The sequence below is a fragment of the Haemorhous mexicanus genome, chromosome 3 (genome assembly GCF_027477595.1).
Source record: "Haemorhous mexicanus isolate bHaeMex1 chromosome 3, bHaeMex1.pri, whole genome shotgun sequence".
Taxonomy (NCBI): Eukaryota; Metazoa; Chordata; class Aves; order Passeriformes; family Fringillidae; genus Haemorhous; species Haemorhous mexicanus.
Window position 1 is genome coordinate 108376924 of NC_082343.1, and position 26626 is coordinate 108403549.

The following is a 26626-nucleotide window of genomic DNA, read 5'->3' on the forward strand; positions in this document are numbered from 1 at the left end:
TTCTTGCCAAAATGCCATTTATTGCAGTATACCTTTACATGGCATACAGATAACCCAATGCTGCATCTTCTGTCAGAACTCATATTTCATTTGTACCACTTAAATAACACAGAATGTCATGTTTGTTTCACAAACTGTCAGTTAAGACTACCAAAATATACAGTTTTTTTTCCTTTTCCCCTAACAAGGTTGTGAGGTACAACTGAATTTTACTACTTTATCTTCCTGTGCTTTACAAGAACCTTTTCATAGATAGACCTATCAAACATTTCTACATTCCTATACAAAGCAAAGAATTACAGCTGAAATTAACACCATCTGGTCATTGCATTAACCTATAAAAATTCATTCAGTAAAAAAAAAAAAAACCAAAAAACAAAACAACAAACCCAAAATAAAGAAAAAAAAAAACCAAACAACTGACAACAGAACAACCCTAACAAAAAAACCATAATGGTTGTTGCAGTTTTACTTAAAAAACCAGCCAGCTACACATATGCACAAGTTCTCCACGTGCATAAAGAGTTTGGAATGAAGACATTTTGGGGTTTTTTCTTTGTGTTTGCAGCAAAGGCACCAATTTTAGCTGCATGGCAGCTCAGGAGTGTTTTATACTTCATTTAAATTACACAGGTTTATAAGTTTGTCTGTTAACGTGCAACATTTGTACCAACTGTTGCAGTATTGTCCAATATACTCTGATCATTCCCTCTGGCTCGACAGTACAAATATTTACATCAGTTGTAAACACTCCTCCACCCACCCCATACCTTCTGCACTGAGTGATGAGGAACTGAAGTGGCAAGAAGCTACCCAAAGGCAGAGCCAAAGTAAGGCTTGTACAGAACACCACACTTGTGTTCGCATGGTTTGAGATGCTCTGGAGAACTCCAGACCTCCAGAGAGGCCCCAGTGCCTGACATCTGACAGCACACTGACCACACACAGCTTCAAGCATCCACACTGTGCTCAGGGGGTGCTTTTCTACCCTTACTAGACTGACATCCCTGGAGTGGCTTCTCTCCAAAGTGCAGGAACAGCTTCCAAGGAGCCGCTCCGGAGTAGCGAGAGTCAAGCACACCAACTGTTGTATCTGTTTAAGGCCACCTACACTCAGCCTACCCCAGGCTCATTTCAGATGCTTCTTTACTCCTTAGCTGCAGTCATGAGGTGCTGCTTCCCACCTCCCAGCCCTGTGTGCCACGGCACCCTGTGGCACAGAAGGCAGAGTGTGTTCCGAGACAGCCGCGGTGACTGGAGGTGCTACAACACGGCCCGGTCACCTGCTACTGCCAGGGGTAAGATCAGACAGCAGGACAGCCAACCTCCACTCAGCACCTAGGAAAGGGAATGTCTGAGATGAGACTGCTTGGAAAAAAATCTACTTTTTACCTAAGCCTTGCAAGAGAGAGAGAGAGGGTAGTGGGACAGCCCAACACTACTGGTAAAATTAACTCTCTGCTTCGTATTGGGGCTCTTGGGGTTTGTTTTTTGCTAGTGTATGTACCAGCTGCTTAGGAGCTGGTTCAGAGTATGGGATAATGCTTCCAAAATATAAGTTATTTTAAACCACGTGACAGTCATTTGTTTACCCTGCCCCTCACACCTCCTTTTGGCAGAGATCAAGTTCAGCTTGATGTATCATAGGCATTAAGTGCTCCAAATACAACTGTCAGAAAGAGCTAGAGGATAGCAGTGTACCAAATGTCTGCCCAGCACAGCCACTTGTTACACTCAAAACACATCTATGAGTTAAATAGGAAGGACCCCTGCTATACAGAATTTGAGCACTGATAATTGGTTATTCTTGCTAGCCCTTTCCCTAAATATCAAGAGTTTTATACATACAGTGCTCCCTTATCTTCTCCCCACCGCCTGTCCCAGCAGTCTTTAGATAAAACAAAGTGAGTTTAGGAACTTGCAGTTCCAGTTCTGTTAAAAAAAAAAAAAAAACAAACAAAAAAAAAACCCAAGTTGTGCAAGAAAGCAGGGAATGTTCAATGAATCCAGATCTACTTTGTAGTTAAAAAATTTCCAATGGCAAAGTGGTATGGGCAAATAACCCAATAATCATATGGCTTAAGTTTAATGCAAAGCACACTAGGAGGTCCACGTGCAGGGAGAGAAGAATCCAGGAAAGGTGGAATAAGAAGTGTCCTGAAGAGCAGTGTTTATGCATAGAATTCCTCTTGTTTGTGTGGTTTTTGGTATCCTCCATTAGACTGTTTTGGTTCATCCAGTGAATAGCTGCCTTCATCTTTTTTCTTCATTCTGTACAGCATAAATGCAACTAGAAACACTGCAAACACCAAGCCTACAAGTCCTCCAGCAATAACACCTGGAAGGGGAGAAAAAGACACAGATTACTCTAGATGCCATACCAGATAGTGCTACTATGATTTTAAGTTCCAGATTGTTCCCTACCTATCCCTGGCTAAATGACTTTGATGTGTCCTTCTGTCCCCTCCCAAACAAAGCACCTGCTCAAATACAGCAGCCAGTCCTAGGGACATGGATCTCCCACTAGGCCATTGCTGAACAGCACAGAAGGCCATTTTGTTCAGCCCTGGTAATTTAACTGAGGCAGCAACAGAGAAATTTTACTGTAACTTTTCAGAAGAGTGAAGGAAGAGGTTTAAACAAAGTTGCAGATAAAGCAGCCACTGCTAGCTGCTATTAGGAGACTAATATTTGCCCCTGTTAGGGTTTTGACGTCACAAAATCACCACCCTCATTTCAGAGGTCTAACATAAAAGGTTGGCATCCTTGCTCAGAGATGTATTTGTACAACTGCAGCTTCTGCTGCCAGGAGACTCCAGGAATCTGCTTTTACCAACTAGAAATCCAAAATATCTGGTACCTCCAAGAACTTCTTTTCTGTCCATAATTCCTGAGGCTCCTGCTGCTTTGGCATTCCTCTCAGAGTCAGCCAGTACTTCTGAGTTCTGAGTGGGGGGAATGTCCTCGTCTTTAGTCAAGATGAAGTCTCCCTGTTGGGACATACAGGGCAGGTTATTCACGTTTCTCATCATGTCTGTCCACCAACATAACATATTAAACCAATCACTGGTTTTGACTAATTAACACCCATTCCCACCAAACCAACTCAGCACATGCTACCAAAGACCTCTCCCTGAAAAGGGTGTCAGAACTGTTAGTCCTCACCGGGTCTCCAGAGCCAACTTCAGAAACCTCCTCATGTGTAGGAGCAACATCCCTTGGAGCTGTGGCCACGGGGGTGGCAGCGACCTCCCCCTCACCATGGACAGTAGAGTGGGGCTCGGGCACATCCTTGGTGTCTGGCACATCAGAGCTGGGGATTTTAGGCTCAATCTCATGGACCACAGCAGAGGCTTCTGAAGGAGTCACATGAACCACGGAAGGAAAGTGAGTAGTGGGACTTCTCACTGTTGTTGTGAGTACATGGCTTGTTGGTTTCCCATCAGGTGAGCCCAGGATGGATACTTCATCCTTCACAGCTACAACTGGCTCCTCTGTCACTGGATTACTGGTTGCAGAAGGGGATATTGCTTCCTTTTCAGTTCTGCTCTCAATCCCATGAAATGGCTGTTCACTGAAATCCACTGGTGGTGCCGCTATTGAGGAATTAGTTGATTCTCCTGGGATTTTCCAGGTGCGAGACTGATCAGTCAGGGGACCTGCAAAACAAACAAACAAACAAACATTATCCTTGGCCAGTTTAGAGGCCTATTTATAGTATCTGCAGGACACTGGTCTAAGGAGGATGCTTAATCTTCATAGTCAATTTTCATAATAACCGAAGTTCAACTTGTAATTCCTCATCCTTTTCAGTGGAATAAGGAAGGGACAGACCAATGTGGTATTCAGCAAGACTTTGTTAGTCATCTGCTTCTCCCCAAGGCAGAAGTGCCTGTTTGTGGTGAGGCTGACAAGGGAAATCTGCTTTCAGTACACTGGTTCCTCAGGGTAGATATCTGAGTCCTTTTCCATAAACACTTTTATTTGATTCAGAGCAGTCACACCTTCAGTCTCAACCACATTTGGAACTGATTTCAGGGTCTTAATTTCTGCAGAGTAAAATGCAAACCTAAAATACAAACTTGTGGCTGGAAGGAAGCAGAAGCATAGCATGCTTCAGCTTTCAATAGCTTGCTCTTTTCTCACTAGCATCCCCTCAACTTCAGTACTGAACACCAAGGGTCTCTCTCATGCAGTTTAACAATCATTTTTATAGACTTTCCCCCTACCCTGAATCCCCCTTATCACTTATAAAAACCTATGGCCCATGGGAACATGCACATCTGATGACGGATAAAGTTTGTACTTGATACATGTTGGTAGGCTGGGGTTTACACACCCTCAAACATTATCTCCTATACCTGCTCATAAAGGGCCTTGTTTGGATCTCTCTTCCCCATGACTGAAGAATCACTCCAGTTTCATAACATTCTTCCCACATCTCACATTAGCAGTCACATGGAGTCTACCTCTGCTTCTGCTCCCTCTCAAATCTCCTGTAGCTCATTTTCTACTAACTGTTAGAATCTCAAGGAATACAAGATTAATAGATTAGGCCCTTTCTCTGTTCCCAGCTCTCATATTCTGGGGTGGGTGTGTGTGGATTCCTCTCTCTCCCTCCCTTCCCTTGGGTGCTTACTGAGATCTCAATTGCCAGAAGGATCAAGCACTACCAGCACAAGTTCTAATAACTCACCTGCACCTGAACCTGAGAATGCATCGTCCTCATCACCAGATGAATCAAGGTCTTCAGGGGGAAGGTTCAGATTTGTAGTTTGCTTTAAAGAGAAGAGCAAAAAGATGTGTCAGTGATGAGATTGAAGTGATCAGGTTGCTTGCACAGTCTTCTAGGGGTTCCTAGAGGTCACACAAAATTTTTTTGTTCAGATTGCATTTTTTCTTCTTCCCTCATTCCAGCTCCCCTCCCCAAAAGAGTAGCTCTGGTTAGTATGTTTGGTGTTGGAAAGGTCAGTCTTGCTGTCTCCTTTCTCTGCACTGCTTCCAGGCTGCAGTTGCTTTGGGGAAGAAGAAAGCAAGGAATCCATTCAGTGATGCATCCTGGGAGCAGGCAGTGCCCAGTCCTTACCAGCCTGTTTCAGGTGCTGACTGTGTCTTCCCTATCTACCAACCACTCCACCTGCAAATCACTGCATTAATTCTAAGGAGCAGAAGGGAAGGGGAGGCAAAGTAGTTTGCCTTCTTTCCCTTTATGACTCAAATACTGTGCACATATCTGAAACCAAAGCATCTAGCTTTGGTCTTAGCTAGCTAGAAGGAGAATCCAAGTCCCCTTTTACTACGTGTGGGCACTCAAAATAAGTCCAGAGATAGAAGGCAGCCTTCACTGTTGGAGAACAAGCCCTGAGCTTTCTCCATTTACACTCAGTGCACTACCCAGCACTGAAATTCAGTTGCTGAAACAAGAGGCCCAAGCCCTGTTCTATGGCACTTGTTTATCAGAGCATACAACACTCAAAGCTATTCAGTATCTCCAAAGATGACAACACTCTTTCAGTGTTTACTAGTTTACTAATTACAGAATGATTACTTCATGCATCTCATTGGCCTGTGCTGTATACACTTACTGCTCCTATCACTACAACATGCCTGACTCTCAGCTCATGATGAGCCTCAGGTTTATTTCTGCAGGGCTACCATTACCTAACCAGTCATTTTCCCTTCTCAGATTTCAAACCAAAACCCTGTAAGTCACTTCTTCCAAATTTCATCTTTCTGACATCCAACTACATTCCCCGTTTCCACAAATTTTGACTTCTGTCTCATCCTCAAGTCACCTTTGCTACCCCTTTCCAGCACTGCCATCTGCAAGTTTAGATGTCACATTGAATCATCCAAGCTGTGGGATACCTATGATCCCAAGAAGTGCAAAGTCTCATTTTATTATGTAAAAAAGGGCACATATTCTTGCCAGCTTTGCAGCCAGACCCCCTGTATTTCTCTTGCTTGCATTAACACAGTGTCACTTTAAAATGAATATAACATTCATCCTCATCCCAGAGAGAAGTTAGCCAGCACCATTATGTACTGTCAAAACAATCCAGCTTTGTAGTTGCCACTTTATTACCTACAATGGATATATTTATTGGTCCTCTCTCCTTATTCTTAAGATACCAGGTTTATCCAGTTTTCTCTTCCATCCTTAATACCTTATCCATTCCCCACATTTCCACAGGACTAGTTTCCAAGATGGTTAACTAGCCCTTTAGATCTACCTCTCTGAAGACAAGTAACCAAGTTGCCACCAGCCTATTCAGCCCCAAGATCTTACCCCTTCTAGGCAATTATTGTAGCTATATGATTTTTTTTAATAACAAAAAAAACCCTAGGAATAAAACCCCCTCAAACAGACATAAATTTTTTAGCTCTTTTCTTCCCTACTGAAAATAAATCCCCAAAGCACTATTCCTTAAGCTTCTGCAAGCATATTTCTAGAGTGAATTGCCCTTCGATCTCTTACTTAATGGCAAGTCATGAGGTAATTTTGACTTTTAGATTTGTCCCTGCTTGTTTGCACTGAGCTTTTGCACCCTTCCACAGAAAGTAGGTCAGATCAGTACTTCCCGTGTGTTTTCCCTCTTGTGTCCAAGGGTGGTGACTCACACAGACTGATCTCACTTCACTTCAAATATTAAAGAGTACGAACTGTTGGTGCATAAAGAATAAAGAAAGAACTGCCAGGCTGCCCAAACTCAGCTCCCTCGTGTGCCTTTCCAGTACGTTCAGAAGATAAGTGAGGCCTTAGAAATGGCAGTTTTTGTTGATGGGGGGTTGGAGACCATTTTTCTCTCTCATTTCTCACACCAGTAGTGGCAAGCACAACCCTTTGTTTTTTAACTCAGCCTGGCTGAGTGCAAAGGGAGAACATGCTGCTAACGGTGGGGGTTGCATTCTCTGCCCAGTGGGAAAACTTCCTTGAAGCACCTAGAAAGCAAACTCCTCAGCTTTTTATTAAAGTAAGGCACTGCCAACACAGCTTAAGATTGTATCACCATACACCTTCAGCTAGAGATCAAGGCTACCTTCCCCCCCAAATCTGAATATTCAGGGGTTGCTCATTTCCAACAACACCTGGACAGACTGATTGTCTGCAGACCTCAACAATCCTCCTGAAAGGATCACAGACTGTCAAGAAATATAATGGCAACTCTTCATCTTGACTATTGAGCCTGGACCCCTTCCCTTGAGGGGTGAATAGGTGTGGCTTGTTCAGTTGTGCCACATTTCCTTTGTTCGTATGAAGTGTGTCCAGCCACCCTACCCTTAACCAGGGTCTAACCCAGGACAACCACCACTCACACCTGAGCTCTGAGCCTCTTCCCAGGCTGCTGCAAGCTCTGCTTCTCCACAGCCTTTGCTATGTACCCATTTGCCTGTATCTGAGCAGGGATAGTGAGGTCCTCATCAGAGGAGAGAAGCCCGGGACAGCCAAACCAAGGGACACCCAAGGTATTCCAGGGCAGAGGTGCCCAGCAGCTGCTCAGCACCCATTCTCCAAACACAACCCACCAATCCCTGAGGCTGCCTGCTGCATGTAAGAGAATAATAGAAAGCATGACCCAGAATCAGTAAAGCCTGCTTTCCACAGTTTTATATGAGAACTTATTGAAGTTACATATCCCCAAGGGTCTTGTCCCCTTGTCCCAGCTTCTCCTCTGGGCATTGTGGCACCTCCCTTTAACCAGGCAGCTTGAGGCTTGGGATCTGAGAGGGACTTTGGCCCAAACACTCAAGAGAAGTACAGGATTATGCACATGTGGATAGCAGTCAGAATACCCACAAAGTGCTGTAATTTCATGGCATCATCCAATTTCGTGACACATGAGCATTAAGGAACATTTGCCCAATTTATGTAACTGTATGGTTATATAAGGACTACATTTCTTGCTCCATAAATCACAGCTTCAATGGGCAAAAAAGATGGTAACCTCCCCACAAAATACAAGTACTGCAGAAAGGCCACGCTTCTATAATGATCTGCTGCTCAAGGATTTCAGACACAGCAAGGTTAGAAAACACTGACTCAGGACATTATTGGAAGGGACTGAACTAATTTGGGTTTGCATCAGGAAGACAGACCGTGCTGTTCAAAGAACAAACACCTCATGGTCAAGGTTTTTCAGTGACCTTTTACTGAAGCTGACTTACACCAATGAGAAAGGTTTTGATTAGCCAAGAGGATTAGGGGCACAGAACACTGGGTTATGCCATCAATACAAAAGAGCTGAAAATAATTCCAGCTTAAAACAAGCTTACTCTACCTTTTAGAGAGTGGGTCCTTTGAAGGATCTCTGATGGTATCCATGTACTCCAGTCAAAAAATCTTTACATTCTTACTGAGCACTTACAACATGTTGCTTTTTTTACCATTTAACAAGCTTGTATGGTTTTGTTAGCAGTTCAGACAACTGGTTGGAAATACTTGTCCAGTCCTTTTGATTTGCTGTCACTGAATTCAGTTGCATGTGAAGGGTAAAATTTTTAACTGTATTTTTGATATGCTTTAACCAGTTCTCATTAACCAGTGAAGACCCTCTTCCACAAGGATCAAAGCAGCCTGTTTAGAGGAAGCCCTGGAGTGACTGTTAGCTTCTGCTCTTCTGCTCTTGCTGAGCACTGCATTGTTGCAGAACAATAGTTATTCAGTTCTTCTGGGACAACCAGAAAGCTGCTTAGCGGCATCTTCAATTTAATCAACAATGGGCCAGGCTTTCACAACTCATTAGCAATATTATTGGATCCAGAAGGCTGACATAGTCCAGGCTTTTTTTGTTTTTTAAAGTATCATTTTTAACTATTCTTCAGTCTTTATCTTGGTCAGAGTCTCAAAGCATGGGTCCTTCTGGGCTTATCCCATCAGCTGCTACAGAGCTCCCTCCTGCTACAGCAGAGATCTGAAGCACTCTCATGATGAGGGGGAGATTTGTAGTTGATTAGTTGATCTAACCCTGCCCCAACTGGGAACCACATTTATTTAATTTGATACATGCAAAAGGAAAGAGCTTTTCTCAAATTGCTCTTTGAGGTAAGCAAAACCACTGGCTTTGCCACAAGCTGCTACAAGCCCTTAACTAGATTAAGGATGATTTGTGTCCAACTCTGCTTAATCCAGTTAGTGATCTGCAGTGTCAAAAACACTTGAAATCCTCCATTATCTGAATAAAGCTGTTAAATTTGCACATTTATTTCCCCTAATAAATCCTTCTTACTCAGCTGAAAAAGAATGAACTGTAATGAGCTCTCCCACCTCAAACAGCTCCCTAACCATCCTGTGAGAGTATTGCAACTGCATGGGAAGGAAAACCAATAGTTTGCTCTTGTTTAAGAGATATACAAGAGCAAGACAAACATTTGCCCTATAATTTGGCTACAACAGAGCATCTAGAAGAATACTTTCAAAAGGATTTGAACAATTAATTCTTAAATAAACTCAAACAGAAAGGTTTGTCTTTCACCTTTTCCAATACACTGAAGAGCAGAAATGCTATCTGAGGCAGAGCAGCCCAAAGAGCTTCTAACCTCAACATAATATTGGTATTAGTGTGGGGGGAAGAAAAAAACACCTGCTGAAGGAAATTTTATCTTTGTTAAACCTTGATATTCTGCAGTTAATAGCCCATGGACAATTAACTCCAATCACAGATGTTCATGGTTGGGAAACAGCTTCAATGGTTAAGGGTGGGGGGGGGAATTAAAAAGAAAACTACCCAACAACCAAAACCAAACCCCAATCATGTAAAACCCACCAGCAGCATCCTCACCTATCCCCCTTCTTTTACAGACTCTGGAATTAAGATGGCCATGCACTCTCTTTAACAGTCAGCCATAAATCCTGGAATAGCAGAAAGAGAGCTGATGCTTTTATATGGCAAGTCAAGATTGAAGCTTGCATGCAAGCCTGTAACATCAGAACTCAGCAGCAGTGTGGCACCACCTCACCTAAATTCTCTTGCAGTTGTTTCTCCTGCTACTCCACTGCTCAAAATAAACCCTAGTGCTCCTTGGTGATCATGTAGGTCAATGAAGTATTTCTCTTTCTAGAGTAGCCAAAGATGCAGACTAACAGCACAGCCCAAAGACAGCGACCAACCACCCCACACATAGTTCAAAGGCTGGACAGCCTAGATTTAAGCAGTATCTTATCTCTGGCTAGTGTTCCAAACAAGGACTGCTGTGACAACAGGAGTGTTGGAACTTTATGCTCTCTTCCAACCTAAACCCCTCTATGATTCTACAAACCAAGTCATCAGCACTTCTCACTTCCTAGTGCCCTCCCTGTTTCAGATGGTGGTGTTCCCCTGTGCCCTCAACAAACTTTTGATGTGTATCAACAAGCTTCAGCATCCCCACCCTTCCATCCATCAATCTGTGCCATCTGCAGCAAGGCTGGAGAGTGGCTCAGAGGGTGCTCCTTCCAGAGAGAAGCAAGTGGAAAGCAAAGGGGGATCTTTTGCTCAACAAGGCAAGCACCATTTTAGCAGAAAGAGGTAAGCAGGCCAGTTAATCTGGCTGCTTGTCTATCAGATCATTATTAGAGTAAAGATATATGGAAAATCTTGGTTAATTGCATTCTTACTGGCTTCCTCTTCTATTTTTGCCTGGTGACTTGAGAGAGGAACTATCTTTGAGGGAGTTGTGTTTGAACTCCCTGATCACCACACAGTAGTCTCCCCTTGGCACTCAGCTCTCAAAGGCAGAAAACACCTCCCAGTAGCTGCTCAAAACAGGATGAGAGCTCTTAGGATCTGTTCCACCATGGGGAGAAAAAAACAGACTGCAGACTGCCCACTGTTCACTAGGCTGTGTTCCTCCTTTTCTTTAAGCTGTAGGAACATACCCTGATCCTCTGCACAAGATGCAGTGGCCAAGCAAGAGCATCCAGCTACTCCACAGGCAGAGCAGCCAGGGTCCTAGTGCTTCTAGAGGCTCCACAGTATTGCCCAATCAGCTTTACATTTTCTCCTTAGAGTGACAGGGCAACTATTTTAATTAAGTAGGGCAGAAACATAGTAATCAACATGCCAAGAGCAAAAATGAAGCAGCCTGTCGCCACCAGGTTAAGTTTCACACTGTACAGCAGGGCCCTTTTAACTCCCACCTCCCACAAGAGCATGTCACTTCACGCTTCCTGGACCATCTCCTGCACTTCTATTTGTGCACTCTCATGGTGGGTGAACCAGATCAGGGAACTGGTCTTGTTAAACTAAACAAAAGGAAAAAGAAAAAGCAAAGGAAAAAAACCCCCAAACCTTCCCCCCCCTAAAAAAAAACAAACAACCCACCAACAAATCCAAACAAAAAAAAAAAAAAAAAAAAAAAAAAAAAAGAAAAAGAAAAAAAGAAAAAAAAGTAAGAAGAGGATAAAATATCATGCAAAGAATTTTCCAGCAGGACCAGTTTCCCAATCCTACTCAGTGCATGAATGCACAAGTGTTTGTGTTGGCACAGGGCAGAGCGTGGCAGCCAGGGCTGCTTAAGCATTCACACAGGCTCACAGCCTGCATTCTGGGATGCTGACACTCATTCCCCAGCCCGCCATGCATTATGGAAATGCACATCACCAGACTGCAGGCAACTCACAAATCAGAGGCTGACTCAGAGGGCCACACAGGTTCATACTAAAATGAGCAAGGATAGGGGCTGTAGGGAGAGTTCTGCAGCGCCTGCTCATGGATCATGATTGTTCCAAGGTCTGACAGCCGTGCTTCTGAGTCCTCCCAGTCCTCCTGGGAGCAGGAATACACAGTAGCAAAGGCTAGACAGATGTCTTGCTCAAAGCAGAGCAGATCTGCTTTCATCCTGGACCACCTGAACTTTACAGGCGGCCCAGGGCAATTGCCATTTATTCCTGGACAAAGAGTACATTGAACATCCTTCATCAGAGAGGTCTGAGCAGAGCTGGAGTAGCTGGAGTCCCAGAGGGCTATGGACTCCTCAGCAGGGGAAGCTCATGGCCGTGCTCATGGCAGCAGGGACAGCACAGCAGCTGTGCATGGGAGCCCTCTCTGCCAGTAGTGCACAGAGCACCGTGCCAGCTCTGATGCAGAAGAGCTCAGCTGCCTCTCAGCCAGCTCCACTAGAAGCCTGCTCAGTCCCTCAGCAATAGAGAAGTGAGTTACAGCCTGTGCTCCTGCTTTTTCACCTGGACTATATATCAAACAAGGAAGTTACTACATGCTGCTTTCACTCACACCAACGTGCTCCTTCCAGTCAAGCAATGCAGCTCAGGCCAAAGACTGAATTTCTGAATCTCACCACTGACCAACACATCCACAGAAGTGGCACACAACAGGCACACAGCTTAACTCTGCATCAGTAACAGGCTGTCACAATATGGCCAAAAGTGGGGTCCCTTTTGTCTCCCACATTTAAGGCAGCCCGTGCTTTGAAGATGCAGTCTAATGAGAAAACTCATTTCCCTGCAGCTAATCTCATGAGAAGCAGCCAGTTCAGTTTTATGTTATAAACCACTTTTCTTTAAAGATCCTTCCCTGCAGCTCTTTAACATACTTGATAGTTCAGGCATTTGTTTCTTGAGCTAGCAAAAGAAAGCCACAGCCAATGTATAAGCTCAAAGGGTTGTGCAAAGTAGGTGGAGCTCACTGAGGCCATCCATCCTGGGAAATTAATTTCAATCTACTTAAGCTGGCTTGAGAGATGAGCATTGAGCTGCCTAAGTCAAGGCTAGGCAAACCTAGCTTGTCTTAAAACCCTCTGACTGAAAGTCACCAGCATTTCTTACTTCCTAGTGTAGCAAAACCAGCAGGAAAGATTAATTCTTACAGCAACAACCACTTCATCTGCTTGTTTAGAAAGGAACAGTCCAGGAATTGCTTGGTTTCAGCAGAGGCTGGAGGTAGGGCACTCACCCCTGAAACCTGACAAAGTAAGGCTAAAGAGGGGAGCATGCTGGCAAGCAGAAAATCTTTATGAAATGGAAACCTATCCAGCAGAGGACTCCAGCAGCCCAAACCCACACATGACCCACATGTACTGGTAGCCACACCACAGAAAAATGCAACCCTCTTGCCAGCAGAAGGAATTGGAAGTGACAGGATTCAAATACCTGCTGTCTCTTCCTTCTGCACACATGCAGGACCTGCTGTGGAGCTCAGGTGAGAAAGAGCAACTCACCTCACACAAGGCATCGGCAGCCACAGCCACTTTAAATGAGACTGGATTTTGCAATGCTGCCTCCAGCACATATAAACACACTGAGCTCATGTCTTCATTTGCCAGTTATTCCCAACCAGCTGACCTGTGGTGGAGGCAAATTCCTTTCCTTGTCCCATCTCTTGACACCACTCACCCTGTTCAGCGACCAGCACTGAGGACTGTCACTGCAGTTAAACTTGCTGCAGAACCAGAGTTCCTGACAAGTGCAACAGTGAGTGGGCTTCAGACTGCCTGGCTGCTCCTTGGCAGCATGTGTGGGCTGGGGAAGCCAGACTCCTTTCTCCACACACCTCAGAAACCACCCAGCTCCCAGCGAAGCAACCATTGGCATTACAGCCCTGAGGCTGCTGAATGGAGCCCAGGGCTGCGTTTGAGGCAAGAGCTGCCGGTGGTGAGTGCCCCCATTTGTTCCATTTGAGACTGGCTTGTCCCGGCAGCCCTGTGAGCTCCAAATGCTCGGCGTGGGGCTGTGAGCGGCGTGCCAGGACACCGAGAGGCCCAGCCCCGCAGGAGGGGCCCGGCCCCGCACTCGAGGGTTGGGGGGGACCGGGCCCGCACCCGCAGGAGAGGCTCGGCCCTGCACCGGGGAGGGACCCGGCCCTGCACCGGGGAGGGACCCGGCTCCGCACCCGCAGGAGGGGGACCCGGCCCTGCACCGGGGAGGGACCCGGCTCCGCACCCGGGGGGGGGACCCGGCCCCGCACCCGGGGGGGGGGGACCCGGCCCCGCACCCGCAGGACAGGCTCGGCCCCGCACGCTCCTTCTGGCCAGGCCGTGGCTGTAGGACAGAGCACAAGCCTGCAGCATCAGTGTGGGGACATGGCAGAGGCAGCTCAGGGACTTTGGTCCCACGGGAGCACAGCTTGCTCTTGTCATCTTCAGCCAAAAAGCTCAGGAAGTCCCAGCTCAGAAATCAGAGGTGTGCCCACAGGAAAGCAAGATGTGGTCTGTGGCATCTCAAGTCCTCAAATTAGGGTGGTGGCACCCTGTGCCTTGCTGATGCCTCTCAGCAACACCCAAACACATGTGCCTCTGGCCTGTTTCCGGGAGACAAATGCTGTGCAACTTGCTCGGTGGAACTACTACCATTTCAAATGAGCTCCATGGCAGCTTTAATGATCAGCAAACTACCATAAGCAGTGCTACAGCTGCACAAGTGCTCTGACCTGAGCAGATGTGGTCCCAGAAGTCAAAAACCACCTCATCACTATAATACACAGTATTCTGAGGGAGAAAGACACTGTTCTGCTTCACCTGAGGGAGGGAAGCCAACATGCAGCCAGGAACAATTGTCAGATAAGAGAAAAGGTGACAGCCTTCAGTGTCCAGAAACAAGGATAGGAAAACACTCAGATTCTTATTTCAAGAGTTTCCCTCTTCTCCACCCTGAAGTCCAGCAATTACCTAATGTGAGATATGCCAAGGAGCCAGGAAACCAAGCTCTAAGATTTCTTGAAGGATCACAGAAACATTTTCAGTCTTCTACTGATGCATACATGTTTCTAATTTGAGCAAATTGCTTGCAGTGCTATATTAAATTAGTGAAATCCAAGTTTCAGATAAAAATCCCTAGTGTACCAAACTAAAAAGCTTGTACTTAGGGCAGGACTTGTGGCTCCTAGCAGCTAGGATGTTGTTTAAACCTCAGCAGAAAGATAAACTTGCAGCCCTGGAGCACCAAAGGTCTCACCTAAAGCCATTGGTAAACTTAAGTGAGACTACTTAAATTTAACAATACTTGGCCTTACAACAACAAAAAAGCTGACCAGGCATTCCAATTAGTTACAGAGAGTTACAGTGGAACTGCCCAGATAATGTTTTATAAGAGGATGTATTCTACAGCAACTGGATATGGACTGGACAACAAAAGTTACCTTCTGTTTGCTCACACCTCAGTGACAGAAACACTTGCCAGCTGCAAGGCCTGCTGCTATCAAACTCTGCTTTATCTTCCCAGCTGATCTGCTCACAGTCTAACTTACAGAACTTAGATCACCTCCTTCACATCATGACAACACCCCAAGGCTCAACAACCCAAGACCTCCTTGATTGCTTTTGTGAAAATTCCACATTTTCTTCAGAGAGATTCACAATGAAATCTCCAAGGCTTGTGAAGTCATTTTTTGCTTATGTCCTGGGGTGACAGGACCTAAACCAGGACAGTTAATCTGTATTTTCCATACAGGCATCCCAGACACGTTCTCCCTTGGAATGCTGTATTTCACTACAAATGTAACACTCAACTTCTCAATTGCAGCATCACCACCAGCCCTCTCAACCACAACCCCCACTGAAGAGCTGATGGATCAGGGGACCGGAAGCACCCAGAAGGAACTGCCTGGCTTGAACAGGCACCAATGCAATCTCTCTCACATGTGCACACCAGATGGCAGGACCAGGGACATCCCAAAACCTGATTGCTTGGTGCTGTTGCTTGTCAGTCTGGTACAGGAGACCTTGACTATTTGCAAGCGAGCTACAAAAGCAAAACTTGGGCAACAAAATGAGCCAAGAGTTGGCATTCCACAGCACCCTCTGATTTGGTCACAGCTAAGCTCCAGCCAGTTCTAAGTGATTCTGTTCTTGCACAGCAGCCAGCACCAGTCTGCTAGGAATGAACTCATGAGTCTCAATCAACAGCCAGTGGCTGGACTCACACAGACCATGCAGGCAGCTTTACGTTTGGGTTTGACCCAATGCAGCGCAGTTCCTGCATCTTGGCAGGTCTTACACTAGCACACGCTGGACTCAGTGATCCCTGTGGAGCTCCAACTCAGTATATTCTACTATTCTTGGTGTTCTTTTTATGTTTGTTTCTATGGCTCACCACTGCCAGCTTAGATCTGATGAAATCAAGTCTCTCCCTACATTATGAGGCATGCTATCACACTGTCTTATCCACAGGATCTCAGTGTTGACTAAGCCAAGGTTGTTTATAATGCAGAAGTCATCCCTGTAACAGAAGCAGTTACATTGCCATGACGAAGCCATTCACAAGGACTGAAACATCTCCACCTGAAGCAGGAGGCACATCTCAGATCAGGAAAACACTGTTCCACTGTTCCAAGAGTCTTCTCAAAGAGGCACTTTCACCATTACCCCCTCCTTCCTCAACTGTCCTAGCAGCTCCTGAAGAAAATCACCATGAGAGTGTTGTGGGTGCTACTGATCTCCTTGGAATAAACAGCAGCAGCTCAGGTGGTCTTTGGGCACAGGCTGGACCACATTCCCCTGAGTTATTCTAAGGTGGGACACAGTTCAGACTGCATGGATTCCCTTTGAGAAACATACATGCTCACAAGCACTGGAGCACACAGCCAGGGGTGTACCCACATGAAATGGTACAGACCAAGCTCACAGCACTCCTTCCTAGGACACTAATGGTCTCTGTGCTCAGGTTTACAAAAGCACTGCTAATCCTGCACATGCTACAACGTTCTGATAGCAGTTGCCCCATTCACAGTTAAATTATGCAACACCTCAGTGAGTTTATGAGAGCTGACTGGTGTACTTCCATGCTGAGTCACGAGGGTGTTGAAGTATCATTTCAGTGATGAAGCACCAAATGAAATCCTCCCACCAGAAACAGTCCTAAAAAACCCTGCTGCTGCAATTGTGCTCCAGTCACCTACTGTTCCACTCATCTAATTAATGGACATTAGGCATTTCTTGACCAAACACCTACTGGATTAAACTGACTCTGACCCAGTCACCCAGTTACACTGTTTCATACCACATCTGTACAGCAGAGCCCTGAACAATGGACTGTTACAAAGGCAAGATAAATCAGAGCTTCCTTTTGATCTCAGCTGTTATTCAAGCCTCACCTCCTGCTGTCATTTTTGGGTATACAGCTTGCTCACCTGTCTTCCCCATGGCCTTCTTTCAGAGCAGCCACCAAATCAGGTGGGGAGGTTAAGAGTTTAAGGGGAGATGCTACCACGTTTGTGTACTCTGGATGCTCTCCTGCCTCATATGGGCAACTGTAAGATTTCAAGCTGTGATTTGGACATCCCTGTGTTTTACACATCTATACTGTGAAGAGACAAGAGCCACTTCTGTTCCATTAGACCACTAATGCTACTGCTGACAGATTGACAGGCACCACAACAAGTCAATAAAACAGTGCTAAAATTGCAAGGCAAGGTGAATGCTTCACTACCAAGTTACTCCTAGCACAGCATGTCCCCTAGTTCAGACCAGTTTCTGTCAAGAGGTGCCATCAGTATAGCCAAGATGTGACATAACAACAGATCAAACTTGTAAGACACTGTTCAAACATCACTAAGTTGAAGATATTCCATATATATGAATAAATTTCTGGGTCTACTCCATGATTATCAGCTTTAGCCAGCACATTATCCCTCTAAATAAAGCAGAGCACAAAATGCTGAAGGACCACTTTGTGGGTCAAGTCTAAAGCGCAGGCTGAACCACTGGCATGGACTAGCACCATCACAACACTGAATGCTGTCCCAGATGTGTAGTATTCACCTCACAATCCTCAACTGATGGATTACACAGGACTTCTCACACAACTGTAGTTGCTCATCTCTCTGAATTATCCAAAACAGGCTCAGTTTCCAAGAGAAGAGTTGTGATCCTCTATTGTGAACTTTCACTTTCTTTTACTGGATACTGCAGTTTTCTCAACTTCATAATATTCTGGGCCTGCAGCCAGAGACCCACTGGCTACATCATACTAGTAAATTAAATAATATCAGAGAACATCCCCAGGCACTAGAACACCACCAAGACCATCACATTATTAGAATGATTTATGACATAGTTTTGAGCCTTGCCAAGCAGTATGCCCCCAAATAAGCAAAGGAAGGTTCTCAGCAGGCAGTCTGCTGAGGGGGTGCATTACAGAATAGGCCAGACAATTAGATTTCCTACAGAGCTGTGGCTCTAGTGTTTAAGTTGGTCACAAGACACCTTGTGTCTAACATGCCTTACTGTACTGGGTTTGCATGGTAGGATTTTGGTAGCAGGGGAACTACAGGAGCGGCTTCTCTTACAAGACAGAACTTCCCCTGTGCCTGACAGAGCCAGTGCCAGCCAGCCAGGACAGACCCACTGCTGGGCAAGGCTGAGACCATCAGTGACAGCAGCAGTGCCTCTGATAACACAGTCAAGAAGGAGGAAAAGTTATTGCACAGGAGTAATTGCAGTCAGAGAAGAGAGGAGTGAGAATATGCAAGAGTGGCAACTCTGCAGACCCCAAGGTCAGTGAAGGAGGAGGGACAGGAGGAGGGAGCTCCAGGCCCCAGAGCAGAGATTCCTCTGCAGCCCCTGGTGCAGTTGTGCCCCTGAAGCCCATGAAGGTTCACAGTGGAGCAGAGATCCACCTGCAGCCTGTGGAGGATTCCACAACAGAGCAGGGGGCCACACAAAGGAGGCTGTGACCCCATGGGAAGCCCATGCTGGAAGAAGCTCCTGGCAGGACCTGTAGCCCCCATTGAGAGACAAGCCCACAGCAGACCAAGTTTGCTGGCAGGACCTGTCATTCTGTGGGGGACCCAAGCTGGAGCAGCCTGCTCCTGAAGGACTGCACCCCATGGAAGGGATCCAGTGATTTAGACCTGCAGCCCATGGGAAGGACTCACACTGGAGGAGTTTATAGAGACAAACTCTCACACTGGAGCAGGGGAAGACTCTGAGGAGTCCTCCCCCTGAGGAGAAGGAGCAGCAGACACAGTGTTTGATGAACTAACCACAGCCCCCATTCCCCATGCCCTTGAACTCCTTGGGGGTAAAGCTGGAGAATCTGGATTAAAGTTAAGCCAAAAAAAGGAGGGGAAAAATGGGGACAAGGTGTTTTTAAGATGTGGGTTTACTTCTTGTTATTCTACTCTGAGTTGATTGGTAATAAATTAAATTCATTTTCCCAAGCCGAGTCCATTTTGCCTGTGATGGTCACCGGTGAGGGATCTCTCCCTGTCCTTATCTTGACCCACAAGTCTTTTGTTGTATTTTCTCCCCTGCCCAGCTGAGAAGGGCAGTGACAGAGCAGCTTCAGTGGGCACCTGGTGCCCATTTTCTTACAAGCACCAGTGTAGGAACATTTGGTGAATCTTTTTAACACCTTCTGGCTGCATGCTGTGTGTGGGGGGGAGGGCACACTGAGCATTTAACACTCCTGAGCTACCAGAGTAATAACTTCTAATTATTCATAATCGCATCTTCCAGCTTGTGTAGAAAGAAGCTCACCAGTGTTTCACAGCTCAGTGCAACTACAGATGCAGACTGGGGAACTTTTTGCAGGTTAAACACACTTCAGAGGGAGCCGGTGCTGCTGCAGGATTAAGCCAGCAGCTTTCTTCTGCAGGCCATGAGTCAGTCGATGTGAGAGCACGATAGCACAGCACTCCTTGCCACTGCCCAGACATGCCAGAGTCAGCTTCTTTTGTTCCGTGCTTTGTTCACTGATGGGAAAGTAGTCACGATCTAGATGATTCCTCCGTTAGGACAGAAGGAGATTTAGAAGTCAAAGCTGTCTGGCTGCAGGCTGTTGGGCAAGTTTCGATGCAAGCCTCATCACCACTTTCCACTGCATGTAGGTGCCACTCACACGGCCGCTAGAGCCAGTAAGGTGGACAAATCTCATTTGTCCATCAAATCTGCTAGTGTGAGAGTCTCTGTCATAGTTTCATGAGCAACAGAGCACAGCAAGTGAGTGAAGAATATCACATATATTAGCATCTGTGTTAGATACAAATTCAAGCAAGCTTTGCGGTTCTTCTGCTTTGGGTTTTTACCCATCAGCTTCCTGAGTGAAGAAACCCTGGATTCTGTCCCTAAAGAAGATCCCTATTGGCTGGTCAATGGGATAACAGGTTCTCCTCTGCAGATGCTTTTAGCAGAGACTGATGTTTTGGTAGATCAACAGGCTGCTCTGAGCTCCTGTGGTTGTGCAGAGCATAGGTATCAAATCTTCCAGATCACCATGCTAGGGCCAGGGCACATAGCCTCCAAACTCTGCTGTCAGCTGGATAACAAGTAGCATGTGACAGGCCTAGATGTTTCTCTCTATAAATACATACATACCTATATTTGTATTTCTCCACTCTTCTGGTCTCAAAGCATAGGAAAAGACAGCATGGGATCCTGTTCTGGGACAGGAAAGAGCCAGGTAGTCTCTTCCTACAGCACTGTAGCTGCCAGCTCTGATCCCCAGAGAATAGACAAAGGCTTCCTACCAGCACAGCCACAGCAGCACCACTGCTATGACATGGAGCTTCACAAGAGCTCTCATCTGGAACTAGTTACATTAATCATCACTTGCTCTCTAGAAAGCAGACTGGCTCCACTCACCCCTGCCCACCTCTGGCTTCAATCTACAGCCTGCTCCTCCAGTAATCCCTATATAAGCAAGGGGCTGGACTGGAGCTGCTGCCTGCCTCTGACCAGGATGTGTACAGCCACCAGCATTAGGAACTAATTAGCAAGAGCTTTCCTGTGTACAGCACAGGACAATCACGGTCTGCAATGCCGCCCAGTAAGCATTCAGCACGCTCCCCTTCCAAGTGGAACAGAGTTCAAGTTTCCTTACATTTAAGAGAGGCAACAAGCTCCTCATCACATGGCAGAGGCAGACAAAGAGCAAGCCCCAATGTCCAGCTATGGTTTGTGTGTGCTCAGGTGATGGAGCCAGTGCACTCTGAGGAGTTGTTGTGTGACCTGCCTGTACTCTGCAGAAGGTTGCCTGACAGGAGTTTGTGCCTGGGACTGCCCACAGCCAAAAATCAAGACTGTCAGCCTTTGCTTCTATGACTGGCAATCACAAGACATTGCCATTACTGCACAGGCAGTGTAGAAAAGCTACACAGTGGAGTATGACAACACAGAGCCCTCATGCAAGGCAGGATACCCATGAGTATTTTAAGCTGCTTGGCAGGCAGTTTCCTATGTTATATCAGCACTCTGGATTTAGTCAGGAGTCGTTCCTCAAGAGCAATCCAGAAGACCTTTTCAGTTATTACAAAAGCCTGAACACCAAGACACAAAATGAGTGGACATTAAAGAGAACCATGTTGCAAAAACATGGGCTATGGGAGAAGATAGTTCTGCCAGAGAGCAGAGCAGCAAGATACAGGTGAAGCAGCAAGAGTTCTTCAACTGAAAATACCCCAAGGAGTTTCTGACTAGAAGCCTAGCAGGGAAAGCCATGACTTACAACACCTCCATGACTCAGTTGTTACTGCACCTCCAGTGACTCAACGGGAAGTTCTATTGCCAACTCCATCCAAATCCCACTAACACACTGGTTCCCATCCAGCAGAGCAAGCCTCACTGGTGAGACTGGTCTCAGCAGCAAGATACAAACATTACAGTGGAGCATGGCAAGGAGCCCAAGCTAACAGACTCCATTGGACCCGTGCCGGTTCCACAAGACCCAGAACACCAACTGCAGCCAAGCACTGCTTGAGAAACAGAGCTTGGGAAACCACCACATTAGCAGATGTTGCCCCACAAGAGTTGCTTGTAGGAGGTCCAAATGTTATCTCCCCTTGAGGTGAGGCTTCACAGAGCAGTAACTTTTCCATGAGCATCCCCACAGTAGAAAGTGCACTGTCCCAAGTTTCTAGCCAGGCCAGATAAGGTTCATCACTGCGGTACACCAGCAGCCAGCAGAGCAGCAGCTCAGGTGAAGCACACTTGTCAGCCCTAACTTAGAGACTTGTTAACAAAGCTGACACTCAGCACTCCAGTGGAGGCACCACATGCCTTCTGCATTTAAGAATATCTTCTCAACTCAGAAATGAGCCTATAAGAAACATCAGAAGTCCTCGCACTCCTGGTCAAAACAACTTGCCCACAGTAAGTTCATTGTCTATATCAAAGTCTACAGAGTAACAAAAGCTCCTCACATCTAATCCACAAATAAACAGTGTCTTTAAATATTACAATGCTCTAATGCTTACTCAACAGCTCACAATCATCCACCCCAAATACAACCACTTATGTTTCTGCTCATATATATTCTGCTCACTTCAGAATGCTGAGATGGGACCCAGCTATAATCCCTAATTTCTTCCACATTCTTTAGCAGAACAAAACTACAGCTATACTAGAACAGAAGAGAGCTGCTGTTCTAGCCAGCAGCTGATGTTCCCAACTGCTTTGCTAGTTCTCTTGGCAGAAACAACTGTCCAGTCTGTTTGTTTATGGAGAAAGTTACCATTAATTTCACAGATAAAAACTCCATCACTTTGAGCTAAATCACTCTCAGATAAAGGCACTGGAGTAAAGGTGTTGTGCTCCTCTTATAGGCAACTTGAGATCTAGCCAATAAAGCCTTGACAAAGCAACTCACCTTGGAGCAGACGTGCAGGGGCTGGTCAGATAATCGCTCTCTTTGGCTGCACTGATTACATCGCCTTGGCTCTAATGAGGGCTTAAGCACCCAGCACACACAGACACCTACATTTAGGTGCTTCAGCATCAGCTGAACGCTGTCCTGAGGGACTAGTGCCATTTGAACATAGCAAGCCCATCAATCTTCAGCTGTCAAGGAGTGCTGTATTAGACGTCTTCTACTCTTTATTATCTCAAAGCTATTAGGGTGAAAACACTAACGCTGCAATGCTGAAGCACTGCAATTTTATAATTGGCAGCACCTACTCAGGAAAAGGCCCTACCTTCTCTCTCCCAAGAAGCTCCCTCCTCCCTGCACGGAGGGCCTAAAATCCCAGCTCCTCAGATGCCAGAAACAAGTGTGGAATGTCCCTCTCAGAGGTATTAGTATGGTTCTTGGACATAGGAATCACTTCAAACAAGTTTAGGACAGAGTGCTGGTATACAGGCCACCTGGAGACATCTGAGTACAGGCAATGCAAAACACATACTTAAAATGGACCGATTTTGCTGCTAAAACAGCAGCCTACATTTCAGGTTTGTGCACTAACTTAATTTTAGAAGGCTTACAGATTTCTTGCACTTGCTGTAACTTGTCTCAGGTTGTTAGAGAAGATTGTTTGTTTCCAGAAATTTCAGAGTGCTGCCATTAAAACATTAGCTCTTCTCACCACTTGAAACTCAGAGAAACCTGGAACAAAGACTACAAAACTGCACCAAAGCTCCCTTACACCATACAAACTCCAGCTCATTTGCTGCTGCTCTACTCAGAGCTGACCAGATATAGCAGTCACCATTTCACCGGGAAGTGGCCACCAGCAAGTCAGTGTTCAGATGGAGAAACTGTTTACAGTGCTAGATGAATACTGTGACACTGCTCTATGCATACTATAGAAAATAAGTGTTTCCTCCTTTTCCACTGTCTGCATGTTTACCAAGCAAGCTGGACTACCCAATTTCTTCTAACTAGTTTATGTTCAGATAGGAATGACATCACCCTTGAAAAAGGTTTGGCCTGCTCTGGTAAGCTTCTGTCAACCACCAGCATGCACCTACAAAACAATCAGAACCCTCCTCCTCTCACCAGAGGGGCTGGATTGCCCACTGCCCTCCTGAAGCAGGATCAGTTGGCTTCTGGGCAGTGTTATACTGTATAAAAGTTTCTATTTTAGAGAATAACAAGGTTAAACTGGTAAAATGGTAAAATGTATCAGCCTTCTCATTTCAAGGAAGTCCATGTCTCCATCATAATAACAGAGGGCAGTTACTCTCATAAAGAGTGTTTTAAGCAATAAAGTATCACCTTGAAGGAGACCAGGAACCTCCCCAGTCATTCCTGCAGGTAAGAGTACTGAGGAAGAAAACAACTATTGTTTGGCCAGTTTCTTGCTCCTGTTTATTATTCCAATGACAATATGCATAGATGAGCCAAGTTACACAGCAAGAGCCAAGGGCCAAGCCATGTGCCAGCAGCAGTGGCATCCATCCCAACAATCAGACCACCAAGAACCCAACACAACCATGGCAATGCCCAAAGCACTGCAGCTTGGCAGATTCAAAGTGCTGTGCAAGGTCACTCTGCTTCAATACAAGAGGCTTTCAGACACTCAATGCAAAATCATAATTATTTCAGATGGGTGGGAAAGGCAGATTAGTCCCTGTCACTGACATTCTGACATGGAGAAAAAAGCCATGCGATCACCAGAAGGGAAACAGCCTCAGTGCTGAGTCACCCTGGAGAGCCCCAGGACTTCTGCTCCTCCGTGCGCTCACCCTTGAACCCCTCAATCTGCAGTGCCTGCCAAGCCCGAGCGTCTCTCAGGCACAGGAGAACTCCAGACAAGCATTTACTTCATGTCCTTCTCATTTCTAGTAAGGAATATTTATCACAGGGGAATTTTATCCAAATAGAGTACAGCAGCAGCAAATTAACTGCAGTTTCCCCATTTCATTAAGCAGAAGCTTACTCAGAAGTTGAAAGCAGAGCCTTCCTTCCATGGAACAGTGCTGCCTACACTCACATGTTTGTAATTTTTAGCCATCTCATAACGACTCACTGCCATGTGGGCCAGGAGGGTCCACTTCCAGAAGAAGCAAAGTTCACAGACAGAATGCTACAGCAAAACCATAGGTATTTCGAGCAGCTCAGATCCCACTGTGCACTTTGTTCTGCCACTCCTTATCCAACTGGTGCTGCAGTTTACCCCTAAGCAAGTTTTAAATCAATCATTTCAGAAAGAAAAAAATCCCACTAGTTTTACTTTGATGGCGCTGCCTGCTCAAACTATCTCATGCTCCACTTTTTCTTCCAAAGTCATCCAAAGGGGAAGACTTCACAACTGGTGCACACTCAGGTCTGGTGGGGGACCACATGGGAAGCAAAGAAGAGTGTCCCACATCTCAGAGGAAAGGGACGGGACTGGGGCTTTGTGGCCCTTGAGGCGCGGCCACAAGATCTCCTGCCCCTCACCCTCCGACCGCACACGGGGTTCGACGCCGCCCAGGCTGCGAGCACAGACCTGAAGCAGCGAGCACAGCACTTCACGGGGCTGCGGGGCCAGGTTTCCGCGGAAAGGCTCTCGCAGGCAGGGCGGGAGCAGGAGCAGCGCCATCCCCTGTCCGCGGATGACACCTGGCGGCTGCTGCTGCTGCGGGACCAGCGCGCCCCACGGCTCCGGGCTGCCCCGAGAGCTGCTCCCGGGACACGGCAGCGGGACGGACCTCGCTGCCGCGGGGTCACCACGCTTCGGGAAGCTCCGGCACCGGCGCGGCCGTGCGCCCAGCCGGGCAGCACCGGGACCTTTGTTTCAGCGGCAGAAAGCAGAGTCCGGGCGTACTCTGCCCTGGGCCGGGGCTCTCAGGCACAAAGGCGGCGGGGACCCACCGAGCCGCGCTCCCCGGGGCTGTGCCAGGGCACGACAGGAGCGCCGCAGCTTCAGGAGCCACCCGTGACTTGGCCACAGCCGAACCACAAAGGGCCACATGCCAGCGCTCTCCCGGACCCGCCGCTCAGCGCCTCCGGGGCGCGACACTCCGGAGGGTCGGCGGCAACATCCGAACCCCCCCCCCCCCCCCGCCTCCCCCGGCCCTCCCGGGCGCACGGAGGGGTCCCGCGGCTGGGGGGGTGCGGGGAGCGCCGCCCGCCCGCTCCGCGGCGCCCCGGGGCGGAGCCGCCGGCAGGTCGGGAGCCGCCGCGGCGGGTCTGGTTTGAATTAAGCCAGCCGGGGCAGCCGGGCTGGGGCCCGCCGCCAGCACAAAGGCCACCGCAGCCCTCCACCCCGGCACGGCTGGGCACCGCTGCGATCCCCTGCGGGAGCCCGTCGAAGCGGGGAGCCGGGCAGTCCCCCCAGCCCGGCCCAGCCCACCGTGCCCCGCCGCCCTGGCCCCGCACCCGGCCCCGCTCCGCACCCGGGCCCCGCCGCCCCACGTGCGCCGCGCCCGCCCCGCTCCGCTCGGCTCACCGGGACAGCAGCCTGGAAGCAAAGGGCCACCAGCCACAGGGCCACCACGTTTATCATCCTTCCTCCTCGCCGGGCCTCGGGAACGTGCAGCCTGCCCCTGCTTCCCGCCGCCTCCAACGCCGCTCTTGCTCCGCTCCTCTTAGAATTGTTTTAAGTATCTGCGGGTTTGGTCCCTTTTCTGGTTTCTTTATGTTTTGTTTTATTTCCCTCCTTTTCACCCCTTCGCACGCAGCCGAACCAGCCTCCCAGCAGCGCTCTGCGATGGCGAGGAGTTGAACTCTGTCTTTTAATGAACCCACTGCAACAACCTTCACCTTACGGCCACCCCCCGGCCGGCCCCGCCTCCGTTCCGCTCCCCTCCCCTCGGCTCGGCTCGGCTCAGCCCGTCTCCCCAGCCCTAGCCCGGCCCGGCCGGCACGCCCTGCCCCGCAGCCCGCCCCCGCTTCCTGCCGCGCTACCTGCGCCGGTGCCCCCTCCCCGGCCGCTCTCCCCCGCTCCCCGGCCGGTCCCCCGGTAGCCGCCGCTTCCCTTCCCCTGCATTCCCAGATTTCCTCTCTGGCAGAAGCGTTGCTCCCGCCGAGCTTCCTTCCCTCTCGCTAAAAATAATAACT

At 47.5% G+C, this 26626-nt stretch overlaps 1 protein-coding gene across 1 annotated transcript; it reads right to left on the minus strand.

Moving 5' to 3' along the window:
- On the minus strand, positions 1-26354 carry SDC1 (syndecan 1). Its single transcript, XM_059842934.1, has 5 exons — positions 26016-26354; positions 4697-4778; positions 3166-3659; positions 2861-2990; positions 1-2338 (listed from the first exon to the last, which is right to left on the minus strand). The coding sequence occupies exons 1-5, from the start codon at positions 26070-26072 to the stop codon at positions 2172-2174; spliced, it is 930 nt and encodes a 309-aa protein (XP_059698917.1). The 5' UTR covers positions 26073-26354; the 3' UTR covers positions 1-2171.
- Between the last annotated feature and the right edge of the window lie 272 nt (positions 26355-26626).

What these genes read in the sequence shown, in the direction of transcription:
- SDC1 (XM_059842934.1), bottom strand. Translation starts at nt 26,072, where the DNA reads ATGATAAACGTGGTGGCCCTGTGGCTGGTGGCCCTTTGCTTCCAGGCT. An exon ending in AAGTTGGCTCTGGAGACCCG is followed by an intron (nt 2,991 to 3,165) that starts GTGAGGACTAAC and finishes ATGTCCCAACAG; the next exon opens with GGAGACTTCATCTTGACTAA. An exon ending in CAGAAAAGAAGTTCTTGGAG is followed by an intron (nt 2,339 to 2,860) that starts GTACCAGATATT and finishes CTCCCCTTCCAG; the next exon opens with GTGTTATTGCTGGAGGACTT.